Raw genomic sequence first — 25,155 nt, 5'->3', positions numbered from 1 at the left:
AAGCACTTAGATATCCATTTGCATATTTTATGACTCTACGGTATAGTACTATAACAAAGCACCATACATAATAACATAATATTACAGTGTAATATTTTAAAAGTAAGTTGTGATACTATAACGGTAACTAATAAAAATAACATACGTAATTAAAATATAAATACGAAAGGGAGAAAATTAGTCAGTTACAAGTATTTCAAAATATAATTCTGGAATGTCCACAATGACTCTGCCCTTTAAATTTCCTTCTACTTGTATTTAAAATAAAAGAAAAATAACTCACCTGAGCCAAATCAAACATCCTGAGATCAGTATACATATTCATCGCCAGTTGATCATTACCACTCTTACGATACAGTTTAGCCGACTCTGAGAACTTGCCATCATATGCAAGAATATCACCCAAAAATATAGTGTTATCAACTTCTCCTTTATGCCGTCGTTCCTGCAAAATACCAAATCAAAGTACTTATCTTTCATGTTAAAATTTGGCAATATAAATACAATACACAATGAAAAGTGCAATAAAGACAAAATTAACCCTTAATGTACAGACTGATCCTTGGGAGTAGTAATAACAGGTTTGGGGTGGTGGACGGATCAATCCGGTAAATAAACGATATTACGGGTCATCAATTTGGAAAGAATCGGGCGGGAAAGATGTGCCAATACTTTTATAACCCATAAATTCACTAATGAAAACTTTTGCACTGGCTAAATCACCAATCTGGGCATCTCAGGACTTCAGCTCTGCTCCTGACATCAAGGGGGAACGTACTGTGTCTCTCTCTCATGACTTCTTTTTGTAAATTTGCTCGTAAATATACAAAGGGGGTGCTGTTGGTTTTTGTTCTTGTCTTTTATGATAGTATGTTGGTTGTAAATGTAATTTTTTAAAGAAAAGAGCAAAGAAATATTAGAAAAAACATGTAGAAATAAAAGAAAGTTACTGAAGCTTTGTTTTCGGTAAATTTACATATTTTTCAACAGATATGCTAAGAATTTGTTAGATTTTATTTCTTATCTGTTTTGATGTTGTGTGAGCTGTAATTATAATTTTACAATATAAAATAAAATCAGTTATTAGAAAAAACATTTATAAGTTGGTAAATTTTACAATTGCCTTGTAAAAGAGGCCTTGCACGGGGTTGTAAATAGTTATTTTCAACTTCTCACCGAAGGTAGGGAAAATTTTTTATATTTTTTTCTTTCACCATATGCATATCTTCCTCTTTCCATTGATGTGTTTTTTTGTAAATTGGACAACATCAAAGTTTACCCAGCCTGAGGAGCTGCATGTCAATATATTTACCTGTCCAGTAAGGGTTAAAACACAATATGCACATGCATATAATTCTATTATAATATTTCAATCTGCTAATTAAATTGGTTTCTGTCAGCATGAAATCATTAAAACACAGTTTGATAAGAGCTCATGCAAGAAAAGTCATGATAAAAGCAATTACGTACCTCAATAGAGTTAATCAGCTCTAAATATTTCAGAGCTTTGATGCGTGTGAAGGCTTTCTTTGCAATGTCATACTGAAGGCCTTCTAAAGCAGTCTTAGCTAGGGTTTCCCAGTCACCATCAGTTACCCCTAAGCAAGCAATTTCATACGCCTCTCTGTGAAAGTCAATTGGTATGAATTAGTCTTTATAACATTATTTTGAGCTGTTGCAGGAAGTACCAGAGCTGTGGGATTGTAACTTTTAAATGTCAAATTTTCATAAGAAAACAATTGATAAAGTGATGACATTGAAATTTACAGATATAAATCACTTAAAGGTGGCCAACAAAAACATTTTATGAAATGAAAGTAATAAGTACGCTGGCTGTATTATTTTAGCCCTGTAGGTCTAGAATAATAAAAACTTTAGTCAAAAACCTTGATCAAAATATCATTAGTGACGGCAAGCATATTTACTGATAACTTTAGTTGACTCGCAAAATATGTTAAGAAGTGAAAGGGTAGGTGACCCTGCTATTAGAAGAGGTCTGTAGAAAAAAAATAACTCTACTTCTATTGTAGTAAAAATAACAATACTGATTAATCCCATCAAGAAAACCAAAAGTTGTTCTTAGAAAACATACTTGTACAATTTCTTATCCAAGTACTGGTACATGGGAGCAGACTGAGGAACTTCAATAGTTGACATGCTATAGATATGTAGACAGAATATTTTGCTGCCACTGAACCCTACAACAAATCCCTGAAACAAATAATAAGTTATAGAATATAACTAGGTTTACCAAGAAAGAGAGAAAACAATGAATTGCATCAATATACTTATTTTACAAGTTACAGTGTAATCAAGAAAAATCATGCAGATTTTAACAAAATCACTAAACAGTTTAATTAAAGAATATAACTTGTTTTACCAACCAAAGGAGAAAACAATGTATGGTATCAAAATACTTATTTTACAAGTGTGTAATCAAGAAAAAACATACAGATTTTATCTGAATCCCCAAACAATTTCTAAAGAAACAAATATCAGAAGACAAAATATATAAAAGTTAGATATAGTACAGTGGACACCCCATATTTGCAGAGGATGGGTAGCAAAACCCACCCGGCCCCCCATGAATATAAAAAATACACAAATACTTAAAACCCCTCTAAAAACACTTAAAACTGCCTATTTTGTTAGTTAAAACAAAAAAAAAATTAAAAATGCTTTAACCTGAGTATTTTTTCAGACCTTGCATCTTAATGAATCACAACTCTTTCTCAAAGATGAGTAAATGAAATTCGATTAAGGGATTTTGACGAAGGAAAAATCTATTTCTGAGTGATTGGCTCGTGTACGCCCATGAAAAGGATCCTTAATATCATTCTTTCTAGGTAAAATTAATCTAAAATTACCAGAGAAAAACAAAATTAAGAAAATGTCAGTAAAACTGACTCGCTCACTCTTAAAAAGAAGTGTTGGTATGGCAATAGGGGCGAGTGGGAACACTACCACGAGACATTCACCAATTAGACCTTCCAATCAGAATCCCCACAAGAGAGAGCTGATACCAACGGGCGATGCGGCCGCTACTACTACTACTAGAGGACGCCACGGACAGCAGCGCCCTAGCGGTCATCCTTAATCTCAAGAACATCTTGTCCTGCAGGGGGGGGCAATCAATACAGGGTGGGTGGGGTTTCATAGGGCGACACGAGCCAATCACCCAGAAATAGATTTTTCCTTCGTCAAAATCCTTTTCTGGCTCAGCTCGTGTCGGCCTATGAAAGAGTACCAGAGAAACAGACAAAGATGGGAAAAAAGGACAAATGAAAATCATTGTTGGAAAAATGAGGGATATAATATAAGTAAATCAGTTATTACAGCATATAAACTAAGTACTTAAGGCTAACTTATTTTAAACAATGACATAAAAGAAAGTTAGTAATGTAAAGTACTTAAAATTACAGTAAACATAGTAAATTACAATAATGCAGTGTAATTATAACAAAATGGATTTACTTAGATAACTTATTTACAAAATATACAAACACATTGTGTCCCTACCCTAGCATAAAAAATAAGGGTAGGTACACTGAAGTACATTATCAGTACATAGTGTGGATGTCCCTAGCAACCAACAAATAAGGGACAATCCACTAATATGATCTCAGCGGCTTAAGGCTAGAATATCCGAGTAGCATGGCGATAGGGTGAGGCATGTTGGATGAGGTAGGTAGAGAGGGAGACCTGGATCTATACTACGACTACTATACAGTAGGGAGAAAACAATGTTTCCCGCTGCTACTGCAGAAAATTTTAAAGATTCCAAGGACTTTAGATAATGACGTTTAAAGACTGTCGGAGATTTCCATCCAGTATACTTTTTAAGATCCTAAACAAATTCATATGTTGAAAGTAATTAATTGAGGTGGCTACTCCCCTGATGTCATGTGCTTTTGGAAATAAATCAGGATTGGCTTGTTTAATGAAGTAAAGGATTTGTTGTTTCTAATACCTTTTACTGATAAAGTACCACCTTTTCTCTCATGAAGAGAGAACCTGAGGATCTTGAGGATGTACGAGATAGAAAGGCTCTTAAAGTTGATACTGGGCAGAGAGAAGGGTCTTGCGGAAGTGGGATGACTTTCCAAGGGGCCCACCTTGCAAGAGGATCCTCATTTTTTAGCCAAAAAACTACGATCCGGAGCAAGCAGAACTTCTCCTGAGGGAGGAATTCCACATGGAAACCCGCAATCTCTGGATAGAGCGACAGTTTTTCTGAAATTTCTAGCTCCTGAAGCTAGGCTTAATAAGAATAATGTCTTTCTAAGAAGCATTATGAATGTACAAGACGAGTTTGTCAGTATCTGATGCTAGTTTGAGGACATCATTTAAGAACCATGAAACTGCAGTAGGCCTTGAGAAGGTCTAAGTCTAGCACAGGCTTTAGGGATAGACGTGAAATAAGATTCAGTCAGATTTATCTGGAAACCTAACTGAAAGATCTTCTTCAAAGCCGATTTATGAGTAGTAATAGTGCTAGCTGCTAAAACCTTTTTCAAACTAGGATCTGAAAAAGGATATAGCTAAATTAACTGTCATGGTTGTAGTGTTTGATTCTTTCAGGAAGGATGCTAATTTTTTAACAGCTGAGTCATATTGTCTAATAGTTGACTCTCTCTTATCTGATTCTAGGAAGAGGATGTTTTGTGGATCAATGTTAGCATCTTTATTAGCCGCAAACTTCATGAAGTCCATAAAGTTAGGGTCTGAAGAATTCCTGAGGAAGCGAACACAGTCCTCATTTGTACTGATTGTGACAGCTTGGGATTGGGAATCCGTTGAGGTCGGAGACCCAATTCCAGAAGCAGAGGATACCAGTTGCTCTTGGGCCAGTCCGGAGCAATCAGAGCTACTATTCCCTTGAAAGTCCTCAGCTTGCTCAGGACTTTCAAGAGGAGATTCACTGGAGGAAAAGCATAAATTTTTCTCCACTGATCCCAATCTAACGACAGGGCGTCCGTGGCATAAGCCCCAGAGGGTCCAGGTTGGGGGCCACATAGCAAGGGAGCTTGTGGTTGCTTGTTGAGGCGAAGAGATCTACTTGGAGACCTGGGACTCTCCGGCATATCCACCGGAATGACCCGTCGTCTAGGGACCATTCTGATTCCAGAGGGACTGACCGGGACAAAGCGTCTGCTATCACATTTCTTACCCCCGCCAGGTGAGTGGCGGACAGATGCCATTTGTGTTTGTTTGCTAGGGCAAAGATGGCTATCATGACATGGTTCACATGCTTGGATTTGGACCCTCCTCTGTTGATGCAATGAACTACCACTGCACTGTCCAAAACTAGTCTTAGATGAGACTTTTTCGGGGGAAGCAGTCTCTTCAAGGTAAGAAATACTGCCATTGCTTCCAGAACGTTTATGTGGAGCTGGCGTAATTGAACTGACCAAGTACCCCTGAACCTGTTTGAACTGAGAATATCCCCCCCACCCGGACAGGGAGGCATCTGTGTGAATGGTTAACACTGGAAGGGATATTGAAGGGGTACCCGCTTGGCTAAGTTCTTTACTTTTGACCATGGACGGAGTTGATTGCGAAGGATCTGTGGAATTACTGACAACTTGTCTCGAGATTTGGCGTTTGCTCTCGATCGCCAAACTCGATTTATATCTTTTAGCCTGCTTCAGGAGGATATCTGTCACTGAAGCAAACTGAAGGGACCCTAGGATTCTTTCCTGGCTTCTCCTTGATGTTTGCTTGCATTTGAGAAAATGTCTGACAGACTTTGCTATTTCTTTCCGTTTGGCCACTGGAATTGACAGATTGTGGGAAGACAAAATCCCATTGGATTCCTAGCCACTGAAAACGAGACTCCCGGAGTAAAGTCTGGATTTCGTTTTGTTTATCTGGAACCCCAGATGTTCCAGAAAGTGAACTACCTTTTGGTGGCTTTGAGGCATTCCTCGACTGTTGGTGCCCAGATCAACCAATCGTCGAGGTATGCTGCTATCATTATTCCCTGAGCTCTCAATTGCTGCACAACTACTTCTGCTATTTTCGTGAATACCCTGGGGGCTACATTCAGACCGAAGGGCATCACTTTGAATGAGAATGTCTGATTTCCTAGCCTGAATCCTAGGAATGGGCGGAAGTGTCTGGCTATAGGGATATGATAGTATGCGTCTGTAAGATCGATGGAGCATGTGACGGCTCCACGAGGAAGTAAGGTCCTTACTTGCGAGAGGGTAAGCATCTTGAACTTGTCGCAACGAATGAAAGAGTTTAGCCTTGACAAGTCTAAGATTACCTTTCTTTTTGTTGAGCCTTTCTTTTGGCACGCTGAATAAGCGACCTTGAAATTTTAGATGCTTGACTCTCGCAATAGCTCCTTTCTGAAGGAGTTCCTCCGCATAATCTGTCAATTCCTTTGATGGTACTTGGCGGAATGATTTGATTGGAGGGGGATCTTTGATCCAACTCCAACCCAATCCCTTGGACACTATGCTCTGTGCCCATAGCTGAACCCCCACCTGTGACGGAAGAGGAACAGCCTCCCTCCTACCTGGGGAGCCTCATTGTTGATGGGCGGGTTGACCACCATGCCCTCCTCTGAACTGCTTACTCCTTGTCGCCCTCCCTGCGCCACGCTGGCGAAAGTAGCCTCTCGCCCTATCCTTTCGATTGTCTATTAAAGGGGAGGGTTAGGCCTGACCTTCATAACATAGGGTTGAAGGCCGGCGAGAGTGCGTAGGAGGTCGAAGGTTGTGAACTGAGGAGACAGCAGGAGGATGGGCTGGTTTCTGCTTTGATGTAGAAGGTTGTCCCTGTTGGGTAACGGGACGGCCTGAACGAATTGCTGCTGTTGCTGTTTCTGGTAAGGCTGGAACCTTTTTTTTCCAGACTACTTTGGTTTCTTACCAGCAGTGGGGACGGATTCTTGCTTCCTCTTAGATTGAGATACCCCACCTAGCTCTAAAGGCTCTGGTTGAGCCTAGCAGCTCGTGGTGTACCTCATTTACAGCGGACTCTGGGAAGAGATCCGCTCCCCACATGCTGGAAGCCAGGAGTCTATTAGGTTCGTGCCTAATAGTGCACTCCTGCAGAACGTGCTTTCGGCAATTCCTCCTAGCTTGGAAGAAGTCGAAAGCATCCGTCTGAACCGTCTGAAGCTTGGGACTTGGCCAAAATCTTAAACAAAGGTTCCGTGCCATACGAGAGAGCAGCCATCTCCGTGATAATCAGAGAATTGAGGGACCTGCCAAACCTAGTTCGAGCGGTCCCGAACTCTGCCTGAATCAAGGAATCAGGCAGCCTTGGGAGCTTTTCGCCGAACTGGTCCATGGCACAGTCCGGTTGAGCTTACCAAGCGTGGAACGTGGCTGGCAAGTTCTCCCACAATTCTCCAAAAGCTGGGAAGAGCGGAGAAGTAGACTCTGCTTCCCTTACTGCCGTGGCATGGGCTCATCCTTGAGGACTGCCTGAAGAGTCGTTTCTACTATTTTTGTAGCGAACGGAAGAGAAGCCTCCTCCTCCGTCGCAAAAATAGTGAGAGGACTCTTGAAAGCCTGAGCTTGGTGTTGGTACACTCCCAGTCCTCAAGGCAGTGAACCCATTCGCGTTGAGCATGATCTCTACTGTAGAGAACGTTCTCCCTGGAGATCTTGTCCTCCCTAGTAAGCGCCTCTACCGGTCAGCTAGCATAGCCAATGAAAGGCTGCGTCAATCCCGGAGGATAAAACTTGAAGTCCTCAATCCTTCGAGTTCCCACACTCCGGGATAGAGATCATACCATCTTTAAACGGAGCGTAAGCGGCCACTCTCCATGGGTTCTCCATGGAGAAAGCTGGTAGTGACTCATTTGGTGGAAGCTGGAAAATACCAGCACTTGTTACTGGGGAGACTGGAAGAGGGACCTGAGAGAGCCCAGCTACTCGGTCCTCATTCTCTCTAACTCTGTTAGAGAGATCTTGGATGGACTGGCCCGACTGAGACAGAGTGCTCGACAGTTGTGCGAACATCTGCTCGAACTTTGTTCCTAGGGCGGAGACTTGAGAGCCAACCATCTCACCCACCTGTTGCATCACCACTGCTGAGAAAGCAGTGGATCAAAGGTGCTAGGTCCCGCTACTCCAACCGGCGTTACCGGAGTGGATGCGGTGGAGGCCGGAGAAGGCATTGGCTCGGTGGGAGCGCGAGCCTTCTCCTTAGAAGACTTGCTTCTAGAGCTCTTTGAGTATGACAGAGCTCGGCTTAGCCTTCACCGCGTCAGCATAGGAAGTCGAAGACTTCTTAGCTGAAGAAGACGACGACGACTTTTTTAGAAGTCGTCTTAACCAGGGTCTTCGGTTCTCTCTGTCCCTTCACCTTTGGGGGTACAGAGAGAGCGGGAGAGCGGGTAGGGATCTCAGATCCCACAAAGCCTTGGAAAGAAGCAGTAGAAGAAGGGACAGGAGAAGATCCAGGAGCGCCCAAGGAAAGACCTTGGGCACCCGACACACCTACCTCAACCAACAAATCCTCAGCACCTACCGCCATAGGCTCAATATTAAGGTCCAAGGTTGCGACGTCCGGGACCGACTCTTGCGTGGCCACGACCCGAAAAGACTGCTGCATCTCCTGCTGGATGGAGGCTATGAGAGGGGCTGCGGATATGGGGTCCAACTACCCTGTTGACTTGCCACCGGGGAAGATCTGAACGGCCAGCTTCTTGTCTAAAATGTAAGGCTGGCCTTTGGCGGCGTTCTTCCCGAAGCCGCCCACCCACGCTTTCAGGGTTGCTAGAGCGACCTCCCTCACACCAGCAGCCTGAAAAGAGAAGGCGAAATGAGCTTCTAATGGCGGGACGGGTTAACAAGCTTATGTCTAAGAGTTGTTAGTAAAACGATAAAAAAGTCTATAATCGAACTTACCACCTCCACCAGCTGACTGGCCAGGTCGTAACAGATGGCGCAGGCTTCCGGGTGCCAGACGATCATATCGTTGTAAGGCGTGGCACACGGAGCGTGAGGACCTGCACTCATCGTGGGCGCAGGGGTCGTACAACGTCGCGTTGCATCCAAGGACCTGACAGTTGGTAGCCTGTAAGTGGAAAGATACATAAGTATCAGGAGGACACTTACAGCCTAACAGTTGCTCCGCTGGTGGCGGAGCGAGAAAGTTAGATTAAACCAGAGCCCCGCCATAATACGTGTGGTAGTAATATGGTTGGTTGTCCAAGGCTACGCCGGAGACAAGAGATAGAATCCAACCAGGTGTGGTGGTGAAATGAAACCACGACGGACAACGGCGGAGATGGTATACAAATAAAATAAATAAAATTATAGAAATCATCGTAAAACTAGGGTATATCTTAAAAATAACAATAATTATCAAACCTTTCCCCTCCCGTCCTACTAGAAAGAGTGCCCGGGTAAGAAGCAAGCTCCCTTCGGTAGCGGGGGAGAAAGGTAAGGATATAGTAGGCAAGCAATCGACCACTAGGTAAGGACCACCCCGCCCGCTGGCGGAGCCAGTAATCTATAACCAAAGGTGCCCCGGCTGCGGCGGAAGGCTCCGTTCGTTACAGAGAGGGAAGGTGGCTGAGCAACTGGGGGGTCTCGGCGTAACACGGCGAGAGAGAGAGAGGGGGGGGGTGGCCTACTCCTCCCCGTCCCAACAACTACCCCGCTCGGTGACTCGGTACCCGATGAGTGGTCGCCCTATACCCCCGTAGGTGGAAACCCCTGGCCTCCTCAGAGAGGGAGGGAGGAAGGCAACTGAGGTTGTCATGGCAACAAGGGGTCCCCCCAGATCCCTCCCTATACCTGGGAGGGAGGGGAAGGGGAAGGGTAAGGTGCGAAGGAACACGTGACCGCAAGTGGCCTAAGCCGCGATAGCAACACAACCGTGAAAGGGCCACGTGAAACCAGACTGTACCAACACATGGGACATGCACCTAGGCTAGCCTAACACCCTAAATAGAACTAAAATTACATCGTAAAGATGGAAAAGACACTTTTAGTAGAAGAAAAAGAAGCCCAGGAGGAGACAAACTGTTCCGAGGAACAGAAGTCTACTCGGAGCCAGCGATAGCCGATGAAGAGCAAGAGCCGGGATGCTGGGCTGGAACACAGAATAGCCCTAAATACCAAACTAAGAGAAATGGTAAAAGGGCTAACCTAGCTAAAAGGCGATGTAAAAAACGATGAACGTGATATAGTAAGCCCATAAGTATAAGAAGGTCCAGTATGGAAGACCGGGAATTCTTAACGAGGCAGCATGGAGCCGCCACGAGTCGACCGGGAAACCGTATGGACCTATTAGAAGGAAAATACTGGTTCCTGGAAGACTAAATTACGTGCAGTAAAATACTACTTATGAGGCACTTAACTTAGCCGTTGCGATGGCAGCACGTTCCATGACGGATGATGAGATAAATCCCGAGAAAAGAGCACAAGCAAGAAATGCGTCACGAAACGCTGGCGCTAATAATTAAGGATGACCGCTAGGGGCGCTGCTGTCCGTGGCGTCCTCTAGTAGTAGTAGTAGCGGCCGCATCGCCCGTTGGTATCAGCTCTCTCTTGTGGGGATTCTGATTGGAAGGTCTAATTGGTGAATGTCTCGTGGTAGTGTTCCCACTCGCCCCTATTGCCATACCGACACTTCTTTTTAAGAGTGAGCGAGTCAGTTTTACTGACATTTTCTTAATTTGTTTTCTTGGTAATTTTAGATTAATTTTACCTAGAAAGAATGATATTAAGGATCCTTCCATAGGCCGACACGAGCTGAGCCCAGAAAAACTTTTGGTTTACTAAATATAACAGCTGAAGTTAAGAAAATTAAGCAAAGAATACTTTTTGGGGCTATAACTTTTTCAATTAAAAAATAAACATTTAAATAGTATTAGTTGCACATAAATTGCATGACCTTAGATGATAAATTTTGTAGTTTACTTACATACACATCTCCTAATAAGGGATTCATCTTGACGTGGGTAAGGAAACAGTATTGTAAAATTGGACAATAAAGCATAAGAGAAGAAACTAAGTCAGACTGAAAGTTGAAGGCATAAGGGGAGCCTGTAGAACCCCATAGAAGTAGGCAAAACCTACCAGTGTACATGTACTAAATTTGCATATTTCCCAAGTGTGCATGTCTAGACTATCTGATGACAACGTATAATGAAAATACTACTGTGAAGGAATAATTGTAATAACAATTCAAAATTTAATTAAATGAATAAGATATATTGAAAAAGTAAAAATAAAGCCGCCTATACTATTTCAACAAAAGCAGCAAAGCTTATGCAGTGCTGTACTACTGTAATAAGGAATGGGGACTAGCTAATTTTGAAGATGATGAACTGAGCACTTAGACGTTTTGGCTTTTCTGGCACTATGGCATGCATTTACATAACAGAATGCCAGTCTATTGTATGGACATAATTATTACCATAAGAAAAACTGAAGAGTACTTAAGGACAAATCTTCTCAACTCCAGAGTTGTGCCCATAACTACAATTTGATGTTTTTATCTGAGACACTTGTTAGTAGTAACAGGTCAAAGGTTAAATCTTTAATCCCAGGGTTTGATGTCCCTGACTATCTACTGTGGTAACATCCCATGTGTGCAAGGTATGACTATATACATTAGATCTGGACAATTTATTCATCATCAGAAAAACTTGGAGTGCAGTTGCAAGGAAGTTCTTTGGTTTAAGATTTTCAGTAAGTTCTGCAATGTTTATGTATTTTATATTTACTACAATCCAAATATTAACACTTCATATGGCTGTCTCTTGTAAAGAATTAGAATAGCTCGTCTCAGGATTCTAAAGTTTCATTTGTCATTAGGAGACTTGAAAGAAAAGCACATTGTGAGGCTTAATTCAAATTCCAAAGATCAACATGGCCAGTATGCTCTTGAGTTCTGTGTATCCTGCAATTCTGTCCAGCCAATTATAGCTACTTTCGATTTAGTAAACCAGAATCTTTGAGGGGAGTGGATATATTTTAGAATTACTTTCAAGACTACCTTACAGGTAGCCAGCGGTAAGTTGCTATTGATGGGATCTTTAGTGAATCAAAACCTATTGTGTCTGGAGTTCCACATGGTAGTGTTCTTGGTCCACTGTTATTTTTAGTGTATACAAGTGATATGGCTATTGGCCTGGAAAACAAGTTTGTTTGGTATGGAAATTATGCAATACTTGTAGGTGTAGTAAAGTCTCCACTTATGAGAGATCAAGCTGCCCTTAATCTTAATCATGACGGAGCAGATTAGTTAATGGCGTAGTAAGTGGGGTACGAGGCTGAAATCCAATAAAACTAAAAAAACTAATTAGGATATCTCATACTGATTTTCCAAACCATCCTTCCCCTCAGGTAGACGGGACTCTGTCTGAAGCTTTAACTATACTTTTTGAGAAACATCTAATGATGTGTCAGCTAATGCTGCACATAAATTAGGTATAGCAGGTAAGGCCTCATATATATTTATGTATAATAGTGATAAAATCAATGCAAACTGTTTTAGGTCGATTGTCACTCCTTTACTAGAATACTACTGTTCTCAAGTGTGGACATCTGCCTCTGCCAGAGATTTACCTTTATTAGACAGAGTGGTTCGTGGTGGAATGTTTCCTAATACGTATTAGCAGTTATGACTTGAACCGTCAAAGGATGGTTTCTTGCTAATCAGCTTTTCTTAAATTATATTTTAACAGATCTTTCACATTCACAATTGATCCCGATCCTCTTTACCTGCCAAGGTCAGCCAGAATTGCTGAACAGTAGCACTAGTATGCAGTAAATATGCCCCACAGTCGAACTCCTCAGTTCCAGAGGCCCTTATTCCTCATACCATTGGACATTGGAACAGTCCCCCTAAGGATGTTATGCAATGGGAACCTCTAAAATTCAAGTGCAGATACAATGCATTAATACCCTAAGCAATTCCCCTTGTATTTTATAAGTTACATACATTTTTATCTATTTATTTATTTATTCGTTAAGTTATTTTTTCTTTCCTCATAAATGATCTCTTCTTTCTGTATTTCCTATTACCTTCTGTTACTTCTTCCAAATGAACACCATATTAATTGGAAGCTCAATTTCAAGTCAATGGCCCCTGTACGCTTGTTCCATAAGAACAGGTCTCATCTGAATAGTATGTAATAATAGTACGTACTGTCATACTGTAATAATATAACTGGAATACAAAATTAAGATTTCTTTGGATTATTTGGACATACTGTATTTCTAAAACACAAAAAACAATCCTACAAGCAAGTTATATTATAAAATACAGTTTTTTTGTAGACATACTGAAACCCTCCTTAAGAACAAATAAAACTAAGAAGAGCATACCTGCAGTTTTTGTTGATGAGTTGGAAAATTTGATGCTTTAATATTTAAGGTATTATTTCCTGAGAAACATAACATGTCTTCACAGCTGGTATTCCATGCTACACTATTGGCATTTGGTTCCTGAAAAGTGTTAAAGAAAATCATAACAGTGAAAATTCATAAAAATATACTTTCTAAGTAATTCTGGTTCCATCAGGTGGCACAGCAAACTGTGAAGTCTGAACCAGGGTTGGAGGTAGGTTCTTCTTGTAAAAATAGTAAAGCATTTTTAATGAAAAAAATCATCTATGATGCTTATTAAATATATATTCTTCAAAACAAACCCGATGTAAGTTGCTAATTTCTATATTGAAATTAATGGGATGCAGGTGAACTTCTGTGGTAGATATCATAAAATACACAAAATGATTAAAAAGAGATTAAGAGGACAGGAGCATTATAAGCAGAGTACTACTGGACTATAACCTTGGATATCAAGCAAACAAAAATATTGTACTTATCTATTCATTAAGCCATAGTTACAAGCAACCTCTAACTTCTGTGAGACTTGACTTTCCACAATTTGGCTGAACTTCCTGGTTCCAGTACCTCTTGAGAAAGAATTGAACTGGCCTCATTCCCAGCCTGATACTCAAAACCAGCTTCTCTAGCCATTAAACACTTTCATGGAGTACTACCTATATTTTACCACAAAAGTTTCATTTTTTTGCTTTTTTTCTCCTTATAAAAAGCCAATGACCCAAGAGGGCTGGTGTTCCCAGTAGCTTCAGGTTTATGAATGGTCTTGTAGTGGATGGCAGTTCATCTGTTTCACATGCTCAATCTGCGCTAAAGATGAGGTGCCGAGAGAAATTTACCCCATGACAGTAATACCTTACCACGTAAATAAAAAAAGATAAATAAATTAAAGCAGTTAAATTTAACCCGCAAAATATAAGATTGTACCTTTATCAGCAAAGCTGGATACCAAAGTTCGTCTTCATCATCAATCATTTTTTTTTTTTTATGTAGGATATATATATACAGGCAGTCCCCGGGTTACGACGGGGGTTCCGTTCTTGAGACGCGTCGTAAGCCGAAAATCGTCGTAAGCCGGAACGACACTTGGAAAATATGTCTTAAACTTAACTAATAAAAATTATAAAAACCTTACTTGTAATCCTTTGGTTACACTACATGTTGTTTCCTGTAGTTTTTATGTACAACCTGGAGTTATTTTCATAAAGAATGCTGGTTCTTGAAGGTAAAAACTATTGTAATCCTCTGGTGACACTACATTCTTGAAGTTTTATGTACAACCTGGAGTGATTTTGCAAAATCTTGAGGGCTACAAGAACAGCTGATTACTATTTACATATCATATAGACTAATTAAAGTAAATGTATCTTTAAATAGGCTTATATATTAGTATCAACAAAACATTTCCTGCCATGAGTCAGAGGCCGTTTAATGAAACGAACACTTCTCTGTCCTATCTGTTCAGAAAATAAACGTTACGTCAATCCCCGAGACCATTGTCGCCAAAGCGTCTCTCTCTCTCTCTCTCTCTCTCTTTCTCTCTGATCAAATTACATTGGAAACTTGACATACGATTGCCCTAATATACGAATGTTTTGAGATATAACAGAAAATTTGCGAAAATACAAGCTTTGATATACAACGAAATATTTGAGATACGATTTTGCGATGAGTGTTAGTTGTATAGGCGACCGATAAATGGCGTTCAGTCTGTTTGTTTGTTGGTGCTGCATGTTAACACGTCGTTGTTTAGTTCGTTGTATTTGCGCCTATTTTTCGTGTTATTTTGTCTATTTTATTATTAACCATGGGTCTCAAAGCTAAAGACAAAGCAGGTGATAAGAAAAAACCCAAGAAAATGATTTCGATGGAAGCAAAACATGAAATTATAGCAAAGCATGAACGTGGCGTTCGTATCGTCGATTTGGCAAACGAGTATGGTCGAAATCCTTCTACAATATCCACGATCATCAAGCAGAAGGAAGCTATAAAAACCCCCGAGACCATTGTTGCCAAAGCCTCTCTCTCTCTCTCTCTCTCTCTCTCTCTCTCTCTCTCTCTCTCTCTCTCTCTCTCTCTCTTCTCTCTCTCTCTCTCTCTCTCTCTCTCTTGATCAAATTACGTACTGGATAATGTCTCTCTTTGGATACTTCGATTTTGCCTAATATTGAGGGCTACAAGAACAGTTGATTACTATTTACGTATCATATAGACTAATAATTAAAAAGTAAACGTATCTTTAAAAGAAGGCTTATATTCATTAGTTATCAACCAAAACATTTACTGGCATGAGTCAGAGGCCGTTTAACGAAACGAACACTTCTCTGTCCTTAACTCGGAGCGTCGGAAGACGCCTCTCTCTCTCTCTCTCTCTCTCTCTCTCTCTCTCTCTCTCTCTCTCTCTCTCTCTCTCTCTCTCTCTGATCAAATTACTGGATAATGTCTCTCTTTGGATACTTGGAATTTGCGTTGTAATCTAACCAAAAAATTCGTTTTGTTATTATTACTGGAAACAAGCAATGATTTTTTCATTATTTGCGCTTTTGGACTGTTATATGTAAACTAGTATGTATTCATTCGCTCGGAAACTAGTTCCGCATATGAGGCGTCACTAAAAAACATAGAAAAATACAACATAAAAAGTGTCGAAAATCATCATAATCTCAAACCGTTTAACGAAACGACACTTCTCTGTCCTTAAACTCGGAGCGTCGGAAGACGCCTCTCTCTCTCTCCTCCTCTCTCTCATCTTTATCTCTCTCTCTCTCTCTCTCTCTCTCTCTGATCAAATTACTGGATAATGTCTCTCTTTGGATACTTGGAATTTGCGTTGTAATCTAACCAGAAACTTCGTTTTGTTATTATTACTGGAAACAAGCAATGATTTTTTCATTATTTGCGCTTTTGGACTGTTATATGTAAACTAGTATGTATTCATTCGCTCGGAAACTAGTTCCGCATATGAGGCGTCACTAAAAAACATAGAAAAATACAACATAAAAAGTGTCGAAAATCATCATAATCTCAAAATTTTTGTTGTAATCTAACCAGAAACTTATTTTTATTAATATAATGTGCTAAACTATAAAGGATTTTTATCATAGTATGCGTTTTTTAAAAGCGTCGTTAACTCGGAGCGTCGGAAGCGTCAGCGTCGTAACCTCGGAACAACCCAGGACGGATTTTTCCATTGAATATTTAAGAAAAAGCGTCGTAACCTCGGAACGTCGTAAGCCGGAACCGTCGTAACCCGGGGACCGCCTGTATATATATTTTTTTTTAACATTTTCTTAAGTTGCCCCAAAAGCTTGTTATCTTCTAACTGTTCAAAATTGTTTAAGGCAGTCCCCGGTCATCGGCAGACTCAGTTAATGGCAATCCGGTTTTATGCCGTTTGGCTAACACCATAAATTAGCGATTTTTGGCACCATTATGCACCAATTTCCAGTTATCTGCACCATAAGCACCATAAATCGCTGAGTGTTGGTTAACCCTTTAACTCCGAAGGGGTATAATAAAAATCGTCTCCCGTAAGGCAGAGGGGGTCTCAGAGTGAGCGCCGAAGCGGAAAAAATATTTTTTTCAAAAAATAAGAGCCCTTAGTTTTCAAGATTAAGAGTTCATTTTTGGCTCCTTTTTTTGTCATTGCCTGGAGTTTAGTATGCAACCATCAGAAATGAACAAAAATATCATTATTATATATAAATAATGCGATATATGATGGCGCGAAAACAAAATTTCATATATAATTGTATTCAAATTGCGCTGTGAGCAAAACGGTTAAAGCTAACGAGTTAATTTTTTTCATTGTATTGTACTCTAAATTGCGATCATTTTGGTATATAACACATTGTAAAATGATCAAAGCAACACAGAAAATATTATCACAAAATGATGCATGAATTCGTAACGCGCGGACGTAAAAAATTTTTTGTCAAAAATTCACCATAAATCTAAATATTGTTATAGAGACTTCCAATTTATTTCAAAATGAAGATTAATGATTGAATATTACTATACTGTAAGAGTTTTAGCTTACAATTGTAGTTTTTGACCATTTTGGACTAATTAAAGTTGACCAAATGTCAAATTTTTTTATATATTTTTTTATATGCAAATATTTCGAAAATGAGAAAAGGGACAAACTTTAATTTCTGGGCTTGACCTGTGTCGGCCTGTGAAATGGTTCCTTTGATACTATTTCTGAAGAATAAATATTGCTATTCATCCTAGAGAAAAAAGAAACAATATAATGCCAAGATAAATGGCTCGCTCACTTCTTATAGAAGTGTCGGTATAGTAAGGAGCGAGTGGAATCACTACCAGAGGTCCCTTGCCATTTAGCTTCTTCCTTCGACAAAACCCCGAACTACGGAGGAGCCGTGCTACAGCTCCCGGTCTACTACTACCGTGAGCGCCTTCGACGCCTGAGACGACATTCCTTTCGATAGCGCGCGTTACACCAAACTTTAAAATTTTTTCGGTGCTGTGTTTCGGTCTATTTGGATTATCTTTTATTTTCAAGATGTCTTCAACTTCTGCTTCTAAGTTAAGTACTGTTTGGGGTTACTGATCTCATTTTATGATGATCTTCGTGTTTTATACATATTCGGAGCCTTATCGGCCGGTATGCCCCTCGACCGCATGGCGGTACGGGTTATCTCTTTAGGTCTTCCATACCGTTAGAGATTTCCCTTTTTCTCAGTACTTTAGATATGGTTACTTATACATAGTCTCTATATCTTTATGCAGTTAGTTTTTTAGTTAGGCCTCCACGGGGCACGCTCCGACCGCGCACGTTTCGGACCTTAGTCTAGCTACGCCTTACATTGTTAGGAGTTTTATCAGTCACGATTGAGAGTCATATCATCTTAATTATTCTGATGTTCTCATCTTTCCTTCTCTAGTTCCTGATTACCTTTAATAATATTATAGGTACTAGGTTGGCTAACATACACCATGCTTCGGTATGGCGATTAGCTTCCCTGTTATCATTTATTTTACCGTTAAGTTAGGCTTTCATACCCCAATTGTCGATTGGTGATTAGCCTGCCCCCCGTTTTCTTGAACAAGAGGTTAAATTAGGCTAACATACCCCTTTCTTCGGATCGGCGATTAACCTAATTTTCTGTTTGCTTTAGCTTCGTGTTCCCCGTGTTAGTCTAGCTTTAAGATATCGCTTTTAATTTTATTTGATTGATTATTATAAATAATCCTATTTATATCAGTGATATTGATGTTGTTCTGACGGTTCTTCCCCACCTCATATCTTTCACCTGGCTGGGAAGACCACCGGTTGATCACGGTGAGCCACCCGGTTACGGGGGTCCCCCTCCCGTCCCCCCATTCCCACCCCCCCTCCATACATTGCCATCCACGTCGATGGGTGATGGACTCGTTTCTCACAGCTAGCGTCCGAGTTGCATGAGAGGGGGAGGACTCACGGGACTGGCGGGGATCTCCCCTCCCCTACTGGTACTCTCACTCGTCACGTGCCTCAGGGGCTCGGGACCTCCTCCCCCCTTCTTCTCCGTCCTTAAACTGGCCGCTCAGGGGGAGGGCTCCCCTACCCCACATTCTTCCCTACTCTTTCCCCCTCAGTTCAGTCCGGCAGGTGTCTATCCGCCGCTACCGAACATAGAGAGGGGGGGAGGGAACCACTGGGTTTACCTATCCACTTAGGATAGTTCACACGTAGCACTTACTGATATAAGGGGTTTTTATTTTGTTTTATTTTGTGTTATTTAATGTTTAGAATCTTTTGCGTTACTCCGGGGGGTGGGGGTTTTTTTATTTCCGCTCTCGTACTATCCCTTGCTTCGTTAGAAGTTTGACATTGCTCACTCAATATTAATTAACTCCGGGCCATACGGAGAACTCCGGGCCCTACGGAGTCTATTTTTAGTCATATGACAAGTGAGCTTAGGCGGAGGCAGAGACTTTCTTCCCCCCTCGTAACTTTTCTACGTAATATTCATACGTAGATCTCTATCCGTCGGTCCTACTCGGCACCCACGGATAGTTTGCATATTATTCCACCGGAGGTTGTCATTGGTACTCATGTATCCTTTGACTTACAGATGTTGTGCCAGGAGATTGGGTGCAGTGCCATCCTCCAAGACCCGTGCAGCCATATAGTATGCCGTTCTCATGCAGGATGTGCAGTGAAAGTGGAGGATTTTATCGTTTGGCATCATGAAGCTTGCCAAACCTGCTACTTGCTAGTAGGAGATGCCTCCACTAGTAGTAAGTTTCTTAGCACTTCTTCATTCATTCGTCACCTGGAATACTTGTTGTTATATTATACCTTTACATATTAGACACATATTCATATAATCTCAACACAACAGACATTCCTCCCCTACCTCTCCCTAACTCTAGACCCTTTTTTACAGGGTTCTGATGAAGAAAAGAAGAAAGCTTTGTCGACTCTCAAAGCTTGGGTAGGGGGTTTTGGCCGGAATTCGAAGGGCCGCCCCTACATTCTTTTACCCAGGATATGGCGGACCTAATATTCCCAGGAGCCAAGAAAGGATCAGTGGTGGACCCGATAGCGGCGCCCCTTTGCTGGCCGACCTTCAAGTCATGATCTCCCTACAGGAGGGGGATTTCCCAGAGGACGTTGCAGAAGACGTTGCGGCAATGAACCTCGACGTTGAACCCATGGCTATTGACTCCATGGGTACAGGTAAGGGTGTAGTAGGGGCAGCTTCTGTGGGTTCTCAGGGCCCTTTCCTGAATTCCCTTTCTCCATCACCTTCTACTGATCTTCTACTTCCACTTCTTTCCGGGGCTTCACTGAAGAGCAGCGGTCTGTCCGTCCTAAGGCTACTTCAGTGATCCCCAAGGCTAAGATGACGAGGAGAACTTAAAAAGTCTCTCCCCAAGAAATCGGTCATCCTGACAGACACTATAACTCCGGCTCACCACCCCGGATCAGTTAGGTCAAGGGAGGCCTATTCCTCTGTGTCGAGGTCCCCCAAACATAGATCACGTAAGGATCGGGCTCAAGTCCCTCTTTTTGGATCCCGAATCCTTTTCGGCTAACATTCTGGAGCAGGTGGGACGTGATCGTAGGGGCCTTGGTTGACAAACAAGGTCGGCTCGGTGCTCTCCCAGCTCTCCAGTTCTGTTACGTCTTCCAGCCAGTCGATCCAATCGCTGGCGGAAAGGCTGGCCGCTCAGGAGAATGCCATCGCCGGGATCCAAACCTCGATTGCGGCAGGTTCCCCTCTATCTGTGCCACCTTCTCCTCTTTCCAATGCCAGATTCCAGCCAACTGCCGGAATTTTCAAGGCGGCCAACCCTTGGAGGATCGCTTCGTATGCCCCGTTTGTCAACGGAATGTTGACAATCGAAGGCATAGGAACTCGAAGGCGTGAGGACTTCGAGTTCCACCCCAGAGGACCTTCAACCACCATTCATTGGCTACATCCGACTAACGGAAGCAGCGATGATGAGAGGACAAGGTTCCCAAGGAAACAGTGATCCTTCCGAGGGAACAGGCACAGCAGACTCAATGAGAAGTCTGGAAGAATGGGGGTGTGAAAACACCCGCATCACAGCCTTTAGGAGTCCTTTCACCATTTTTACTCCGGTGGAAGGGACTACCGCTACCACTGACCCTTAAGGTAGTGGAAGCAACCTTTCAGGCCGCCCTGAAAGAGGAGCCCCTGCCTCAACTACGAGAGACGGAACCCACCTCTCTCTTAGTCCCAGGCTCCGAGACGTACTTCGAGGGGGCAGTTCCTACTTTCTCAGTAGGAAAACTAAAGGCGGACTGTGCCACCTCTCTCTTTAGTGAGAGACTCCCCACCAGGTTGTCGGACTCTCATCCAGATGGAGTACGACGCCCGGACTAGGCTCGCGAGATCCCTTTCCTCCATGACTATGGCGGAGATGACGGCTCTTGTATACCAACAAGAGCCGTTTATTAAAGTTTTGGCTAAAGGTCTGCTGCACACCATGCAGTGTGACCTTTACGACTTCCTCATAGCCAGGGGAAGAATAAATTGTAGGAAGCACGTTTCTGGCGGAAGCTACTATCCGCCATGAACCGAATAAACTGATTGCTTCCTCAATTTGGGGAACGGACCTCTTTCCAGCACCAGTAGTAGCAGAAGTCCTTCATGAGGCTTCTAAGGTTAACCAGTGCCTCAAAGTCAGGTGGGGGACTGGTAGCAAAGCGGAGGCAGGAATCTTCTGGTCCTAACCAAGGAACAAGAAGAAACCAAGGAAGTTCTCTCCCTTCCAGCCTTCTCAACAAACGTTGGTTCAGGCAGTCCCAGCATCACAAGGGCAAACCATCGCGAAGGGTCAACAACAATACCTTGTTCTGACCCCTCAGTCCCAGCAATCTCAACCCTCTTACTTTCCTTTGCTGTCTCGCCAGCCTACAATTCCAACTATGAAAGCCAGAACTTTCAGGCTTTCAATAGTTTGCGAGAGGCAGCAGAGCAAGAGGTGCCTCTCGATTCAGAGGATCCGGCAGGGCTGCTTACAGAGGAAGAGGTTTCCGAGGAGCAAGAGGTGGCCGCCCCCTCGGCAAACAGCAGTGAGAATCCCAAGGTAGGAGGGAGGCTGTACCTCTTCCGCCAGCGGTGGGGGTTCAGCCCCTTGGGCTCAAAGTATAGTAACAAAGGGACTAGGTTGGAGTTGGCTAGAGGGCCCTCCTCCAAACCAACAGATTCTATCAAGCACCAACAACGGAATTGGTAGAGTATACCGAAGACCTCCTTCTCAAAGGAGTAGTCTCAAGAGTCAACAATTTAAAATTTCAAGGACGCTTGTTCAGCGTGCCAAAGAAAGACTCGGTAAAACCGAAGAATCATCTTAGACTTGTCCCATCTGAACTTATTCATTCATTGCGACAAGTTCAGGATGCTGACCGTTTCGCAGGTACGGACCTTACTTCCCGTGGGGCCGTCACAACCTCTATAGATCTTACAGATGCCTACTATCATATTCCCATAGCAGACACTTCCGCCATATTATTGCTATGATTGTTTAGTTTTTAGTTATCTTATAAGTACATTGTTTCTTTCTATATGTTGATTGTTTTAATGTTATGTTTTATTTGATTAACCCATTGTTTAATTGTTTTGTATTAATAGGGGGTCCATGGATGATTCGCTATACCGTGTGTTCATTCCTGCTTTATTTTATTTATCTTATCCATTCCTTTAATTTTGGCTCTCCTTAGGCTTCAAACTAGGCAACAGATCCTACTCCTTCAAGGTAATGCCATTCGGGCTCAACATAGCCCCCAGGATCTTCACCAAATTGGCGGAAGCAGTAGTGACAGCTAAGGAAACAGGGAATAATGTTAGTGGCTTATCTGGACGATTGGCTTATTTGGGCAAAGAACCCCAAAGAATGCCAAAGAAGCAACGGTCAGAGTGATCAAATTCCTGGAACATTTAGGTTTTCAAATAAACAAAACCAAGTCCAGACTAACAAAACGGAATCTCGATTCCAGTGGTTAGGCCTTCAGTGGGGGACTTACAATCGCCACACTCTCAATTCCAATTCCGTTGTTGAAAAGGAAAGAAATTGCAAGAGCTAAACAAAAACAATTTCTCAAACGACAACAAACATCCAGGAGGTGCCAGGAGAGGATCCTGGGCTCACTCCAGTTTGCATCAGTCACAGACGTTCTGCTCAGAGCCAAACTCAAAGATATAAACAGAGTATGGCGCTCAAGAGCGAATTGCAGATCACGGGACAAACTAGCCTCTATCCCAGCGATCTTACGGAAACGTCTCCGCCCCTGGACGGAGACAAAGAACCTTTCAAAAGCAATTCCTCTACAGTTTCCCCCTCCATCATTAGTGATCCACACAGACGCCTCACTAACAGGGTGGGGAGGATACTCCCAGTACGAAAAAGTTCAAGGAACTTGGTCGTTAACATTCCGCCAGCTACATATCAATGTACTGGAGGCCATGGCAGTATTCCTCACACTTGAAAACGACTCCGTCCGCCCAAGAACTCTCATTTCAAATTAGTCTGGACAGTGCAGTAGTAGTACACTGCATCAACAGGGGCGGATCCAAGTCAAGCCACTTGAACCAATGTCATGATAGCCATCTTTTCTCTGGCAAGCAAAAACAAATGGCACCTGTCAGCCACTCACCTGGCAGGAGTCAAGAACGTAGTAGCAGACGCTCTATCGCGCTCCACTCCGTTGGAATCGGAGTGGACACTGGACAGGAGTTCATTCAATTGGATCAGTCTACAAGTCCCCGGACTCCAAGTAGACCTCTTCGCCACGGAGTCAAACCACAAACTCCCTTGTTACGTGGCACCCAACCTCGATCCTCTAGCATACGCCACGGATGCAATGATCCTCAATTGGAACGAATGGAAGAATATTTACCTCTTCCCTCCGGTGAACCTTCTCATGAAAGTTTTAGACAAATCAGGACATTCAAAGGCCAAGTAGCTCTAGTAGCTCCCAACTGGCCCAAGAGCAATTGGTTCCCTCTACTCCTAGAGTTGACCGACTCCGACCACTACGGAGTTCCCAACCCAACCCCAAACTAACCCAGTTAGTGCAAACTCAGACTGTGTCCGCTTCCTCAAGAATTCAGAAAACCCTAACTTTATGGATTTTCTGAAATTCGCAGCCATGAGGAATGCAGAAAGAGATCCCCAGAATATCTCATTCTTGGAATCAGATAAAAGAGAATCTACTCTCCGACAATATGATTCATCTGTCAAGAAAACTAGCAGAGTTCCTTAAGTTGTCAAATTCTCAAGTCATGACAACGAACCTAGCCATAACTTTCTTCAGATCATTGTTTGAGAAAGGCTTACCAGCAAGCACTATCACTACGACCAAATCAGCTCTTAAAAAGATCTTCCAATTTGGTTTTAGCATAGACCTTACGGATTCGTACTTTACGTCCATACCAAAAGCTTGTGCTAGATTAAGACCATCAACGAGACCTAACTCAGTCTCTTGGTTCTTAAATGATGTCCTCAAACTGGCCTCGGACATTAACAATGACTCTTGCAATTATATATCCCTCCTGAGGAAAACCCTATTCTTATTAAGTTTAGCCTCCGGAGCTAGAATATCAGAACTGTCAGCTTTATCAAGGGAACCAGGCCACATTGAGTTCCTCCCTCAGGGGAAGTCCTCTTATCCCCAGATTGCCATTTTTCTAGCCAAAATGAAGACCCACAGGACAGATGGTCCTCGTTGGAAAAATCCTACCACTACCTCAAGACATTTCCCTTTGTCCTGTCAACTCATTAAAGAGCCTACCTAAGCAGAACAACTCTGAAATCTTCAGGCCCATTGTTCATTAGGAAGGAAGGTGGTACATTATCCCTAAAAGGGATCAGGCAACAAATTTTATACTTCATTAAACAGGCCATCCAGAGTCCTTTCCTCGGGCCCACGATGTTAGGGCGGTGGCCACATCTATTAATATTCCAACACATGAATTTTGACGATCTTAAGAAGTATACAGGCTGGAAATCTCCGACAGTTTTCAAAACGGCACTACCTAAAACCCTAGAAGCCCTCAAATTTCCAGCAGTGGCAGCTGGAAACACAGTTTCTCCTGATTCTTAATTTTTACTATAACTTCTTGTAGCCTTCCCTTCTACCTGCCCCATTGCACCCTTACTTTAGTTTAGTCGCCTCCATGTATTGGGTTACCTTGAGTTTTGCTTGTTTTGTTTCATCATTTCTTTAATTGGGATTTTCAGTTCCATTCTTTTGTATATATCATCTTATATCTTGTCTTTCTTTGCCTAACCGTAGTTGTTATTGTTTGTTGTTAGGCTAACTAATTTTAAGTGATAACCCGTGTTT

At 42.3% G+C, this 25,155-nt stretch overlaps 1 protein-coding gene across 1 annotated transcript in view; it reads right to left on the bottom strand.

Annotated features, from left to right (window-relative positions):
- The window catches only part of LOC135215640 (intraflagellar transport protein 122 homolog), a gene marked incomplete in the record, with an annotated part of 235,267 nt that overhangs the window by 65,169 nt on the left and 144,943 nt on the right, over positions 1 to 25,155 (bottom strand). The window contains 4 exon segments of the mRNA XM_064250562.1: positions 284 to 445; positions 1,471 to 1,624; positions 2,093 to 2,211; positions 13,311 to 13,430. Of these exon segments, the coding sequence (XP_064106632.1) occupies positions 284 to 445; positions 1,471 to 1,624; positions 2,093 to 2,211; positions 13,311 to 13,430 (555 nt within the window).

The sequence above is a fragment of the Macrobrachium nipponense genome, chromosome 5 (genome assembly GCF_015104395.2).
Source record: "Macrobrachium nipponense isolate FS-2020 chromosome 5, ASM1510439v2, whole genome shotgun sequence".
Classification (NCBI taxonomy): Eukaryota; Metazoa; Arthropoda; class Malacostraca; order Decapoda; family Palaemonidae; genus Macrobrachium; species Macrobrachium nipponense.
This window is presented reverse-complemented; position numbering and strand designations above follow the sequence as displayed.